This window comes from Notamacropus eugenii, chromosome 7, assembly GCF_028372415.1.
Source record: "Notamacropus eugenii isolate mMacEug1 chromosome 7, mMacEug1.pri_v2, whole genome shotgun sequence".
Lineage (NCBI taxonomy): Eukaryota > Metazoa > Chordata > Mammalia > Diprotodontia > Macropodidae > Notamacropus > Notamacropus eugenii.
In genome coordinates, this window is record NC_092878.1 from 4,503,837 (window position 1) to 4,508,554 (window position 4,718).

General features: G+C 35.7%; 1 protein-coding gene across 1 annotated transcript; it reads right to left on the bottom strand.

The window, feature by feature from the left end:
- Positions 1 to 1,995: 1,995 nt before the first annotated feature.
- LOC140514384 (prefoldin subunit 5-like) lies at positions 1,996 to 2,510 on the bottom strand. The gene is made up of 2 exons (XM_072624628.1): positions 2,437 to 2,510; positions 1,996 to 2,308 (listed from the first exon to the last, which is right to left on the bottom strand). Exons 1-2 carry the CDS (start codon positions 2,508 to 2,510, stop codon positions 2,044 to 2,046), a joined length of 339 nt encoding a protein of 112 aa, XP_072480729.1. The 3' UTR covers positions 1,996 to 2,043.
- Between the last annotated feature and the right edge of the window lie 2,208 nt (positions 2,511 to 4,718).

The window sequence follows — 4,718 nt, forward strand, 5'->3', positions numbered from 1 at the left end:
GATTGGTATGGCACCAAATAAATAATTAATTTGGGTGGAATTGTCATTTTTATTATGTTAGCTCAGCCTACCCATGAGCAACTGATATTTTTTCCAGTTGATCAGATCTGAATTTATTTGTGCAAAAAGCATTGTGTAATTGTGTTCACATAATTCTAGTTTTTTCTTGGCAAGTATACTCCCAAATATTTTAAATTGTCAATAGTTATTTTAAGTGGAATTTCTCTTTCTATCTCTTGCTACTGAGCTTTGTTGGTAATGTATAGAAATACTGATGATTTATGTGAATTTATTTTATATCCCACAATTTTGCCCTATTATTTTACAAAGTTTTTTAGTTGATTTTCTAGTATTTCCTAAGTATACCATCACATCATCTGCAAAGAGTGATAGTTTTGTCTCCTCATTGCCTATTCTAATTCCTTCGGTTTCTTTTTTCTTCTCTTATTGCTAAAGCTAATATTCTAGTGCAATATTGAATAACAGTGTTGATAATAGACGTCCTTTTTTTACACCTAATCGTACTGGAAATGCTTCTAGCTTATCCCCATTCCATATAATGCTTGCTGGTGGTTTTACATAGATACTATTTTTTATTTTAAGGAAAGCTCCATTTATTCCTATGCTCCCTAGTGATTTTAATAGAAATGGATGATAGATTTTTGTCAAAAACTTTTTCGGCATCTATTGAGATAATCATATGATTTGTGTTGTCTTGTTATTAATATGGTCAATTAGGCTAATAGTTTTTCCAGTGTCGAACCAGCTCTCCATTCCTGATGTAAATCCTACCTAGCATAGTGTATTGTCCTGGTGATAAATTGTTGTAATCTCTTTGTTCATATTTTAAAATTTTGGCATCAATATTCATTAGGGAAATTGGTCTATAATTTTCTTTCTCTGTTTTGGCTCTTCCTGGTTTAGGTATCAGCACCATATTTATGTTGTAAAATGAGTTTAGTTGGACTCCTTCTTTGCCTGTTTTCCCAAATAGTTTATAAAGTATTAAAATTGTTCTTTAAATATTTGGTAGAATTCACTTGTTGGCCATCTGATCCTGGAGATTTTTTCTTAGGGAGTTCCTTGATGACTTGTTCAATCTCTTTTTCTAAAATAATTTATTTCCTCTTCTGTTAATCTAAGCAATTTATATTTTTGTAAATATTCATCTATTTCACATAGATTGTTAAATTAATTGCATACAGTTGGGCAAAATAATTCCTAATTATTGCTTTAATTTTGTCTTCCTTGGTGATGAATTTACCCTTTTCATTTTTGATACTGGTAATTTGGTTTTCTTTCTTTTTTTAAAATCCAGTTAACCAAAAGTGTATCTATTTTGTTAGGGTGGTTTTTTTTTTTTCTCATAAAACCAGCTCTTAATTTTTATTTATTAGGTCAATAGTTTTCTTAATTTGAATTTTATTAACTCTCCTTTGAGTTTCAGAATTTTTAATTTGATGTTTAATTGGGGATTTTAAATTTGTTTCTTTTCTAGCTTTTTAAATTGCATGCTGAATTCACTGATCTGCTCTTTCTCTATTTTGTTCCTGTAAGCATTTGGAGATATAAAATTTTCCCTAAGTACTGCTTTGACTGCACCCCTAAATTTTGGTATGTTGTCTCAGTATTGTTATTCTCTTTGATGAAATTATTGGTTGTTCCTATGATTTGTTGTTTGACCCATTCATTCTTTAGGATTTGATTATTTAGTTTTCAACTAATTTTTTTATCTATCTTTCCATGGCCCTTTATTATATGTAATTCTTATTGCATCATGATCTGAAAAGAATGCATTTAATAGTTCTGTCTTTTTGCATTTGATTTTGAGGTTTTTATGCATTAATACATGTTAAATTTTTGTGTAGGTGCTGTGTACTTCTGAGAAAAAAGTATATTCCTTTCTATCCTCATTCAGATTTCTCCAGAGGTCTACCATATCTAACTTTTGTTTTTTTTTTGTGTGTGGGGGGCCCAGCAGGCACTTTTATTGGCTCTGTACACATCCTCTCAGTTCCCCTCCCCCTCTCCCCCCCAACCCCCTCAAGCTTTGGCCTCGCCTGCATGGGACACCCCCAGCGCTGTGAGCTGCTGAATCTTCTGGCTCATCATCTCCATGATAGCCTGCTTTATGGCATGCTTCTCCTTCAGAGTGAGGTGAATTCTTTCCATCTGCTTAGTGAGGAAGTCAATCTTCCTCTTGAAGAAGTCTTTAGTATCATCTGCTGACTTCTCCACATAAAAGTCACTTCCTACATCGATGACAACATGCTCCACAGCATGTAGCTTCCCTGGTACATACATAGAACTGGTCAATGGGACAAGTAATTCTTTCCCCTCATTGCTCTTGTTCAGCACGTTCAGACACTCCTTCGCCTCCACCTATTTGGTCTGTACAACCTTGAGCTGTGCGATGGATGAGGAGAGAAACTCCACCTCTTGGTCCAGCTGCTCTTGAGTACCTCAGGCTGCGGCAGGGACAGCTCCATGATGTTTACTGACCTCACCATGTGGGGGCTGGGCAAAGGCCCATATCTAACTTTTATAAAGTTTTGTTTACCTTCTTAACTTCCTTGTTTATTTTGTGGTTAGATTTATTGAGTTCCAAGAGGGGGAGGTTGAGGTCTCCCACTATATAGTTTTGCTGTCTTTTTCTTCCTGTAACTCACTTAACTTCTCTAAGAATTTAGGTGCTATATCACTTAGTGCATATATGTTTAGTATTAATATTACTTCATTACCTTTTTAGCAAGATGTAGTTTCCTTCCCTGTCTCTTTTAATTAGGTCTATTTTTCTTTTGTTTTCTCTGAGATCAGGATGGCTACCCCTGCTTTTTTAACTTCATCTGAAGCATAATATGTTTTACCTTTACTCTGTGTGTGTCTTTCTGCTTCAAATGTGTTTTTTGTAAACAACATATTGCAGGATTATGATTTTTAATCCACTCTGCTATCTACTTTCATTTTTTGGGAGAGTTCTTCCCATTCACATTCACAGTTATGATTACTAGCTGTGTATTTTCCTCTATCCTATTTTCCCCCTGTTTGTACCTTTGTGTCTCTCTCCTTTCACCCTGTCCCTCCTCACCAGTGTTTTGCTTTTGACTACCACCTACCTCAATCTGCCCTCCCTTCTATATACTACCTCCTTTTCATTTCCCCTTTCCCCTCCTACTTCCTTATAGGGTAAGATAGATTTCTTTACTCATCTGAGTGTGTATGTTATTCCTTCTTTGAGCCAAATCTAATGAAAATAAGATTCAAAAAATGCTTGTCTCCCTCTCTTCTTTCCCTCTGCTGTAATAGGTCTTTCATGCCTCTTCATATGATGTAATTTACCCCATTTTGCCTCTTCCTTTCCTCTTCTCCTAGTACCATCTTTCATTTTACTCCTTAATTAATTTTTTATCATCACATCAAAGTCAACTTATACCCATGCCTTCTGTCTAAGTATACTCCTTCCTAGTACTGTAATAGAGATACAGTTCTTAAGAATTACAAGTATCATCTTCCCATGTATGGATATAAACAGTTTAACCTTATTGAATGCCATGGTTTTTTTCTTTCCTATTTACTTTTTTATGCTTCTCTTGAATCTTGTATTTGAAGATCCAATTTTCTGTTTAGCTCTTGTCTTTTCATCAGGAAAGTTTGAAGGTCCTTATTTCACTGAATGTCCATCCTTTTCCCTGAAAGATAATGCTCAGTTTTGCAAGGGAGTTGATTCTTGGTTGTAATCCAATCTGCTTTGCCTTCCAGGATATATTTCAAGCCTCTGATCCTTTAATATAGAAGCTACTAAATCCTGTATAACCTATGGGTCCTTGATATTTGAATTATTTCTTTCTGAATGCTTGCAATATTTTCTCATTGACTTGAGAGTTCTGGAATTTGGCTACATTATTCCTTGGAGTTTTCATTTTGGGATCTCTTTCAGGAGGTGATTGGGGGATTCTTTCAATGAGTATTTTACCCTCTGGGTCTAGGAAATCAGGGCACTTTTCCTTGATAATTTCTTGAAAGATGCTGTCCCACTCTTTTTTGCTCATGGCTTTTAGATAGTCCAATAACTCTTAAATTATCTCTCCTGGATCTATTTTCCAGGCTAGTTGTTTTTCCACTGAGGTATTTTACATTTTCTTCTATTTTTTTCATTCTTTTGATTTTCTTTGACTGATTCTTGATGTCTCATAGAATCATTAGCTTCCACTTGCCCAATCCTAATTTTTAAGGAATTATTTTCTTCAATTAGCTTTCTGTATCTCCTTTTCCATTGGGCCAATTCTAATTTTAAAAGAGTTGTTTTTTCAGTGGATTTTCCCCCCATTTGGCCAATTCTATTTTTAAGGAGTTGTTTTCTTCTTTTTTGAACTCCTCCAAGAGGTCTTTTTAGGCCTGAGAGCCATTCATATTTTTCTTTGAGGCTCCGCATGTAGACATTTTAACATTGTTATCCTCTTCTGAATTGTGCTTTGATCTTCCCTGCCACCATAGCTTTCTAGAATCAGCACTTTATTTTTTGCTCCTTTTTGAAAGTTGAGCTCTACTTTTGGGGCACACAGGGCAGTGTCCCAGGCTTCTTGCACTGGGGGCCAAGGGTCTGGTCAGTGGCTTTCTGCACTGGGACTTCTGTGGCTGGTGGCTTGTCCACTGTGCTTGGGTAGCTTGACCTACTCGTGCCTCTTGTGCCCTGGATTCTGGGGCTGGCACTTTGCCTG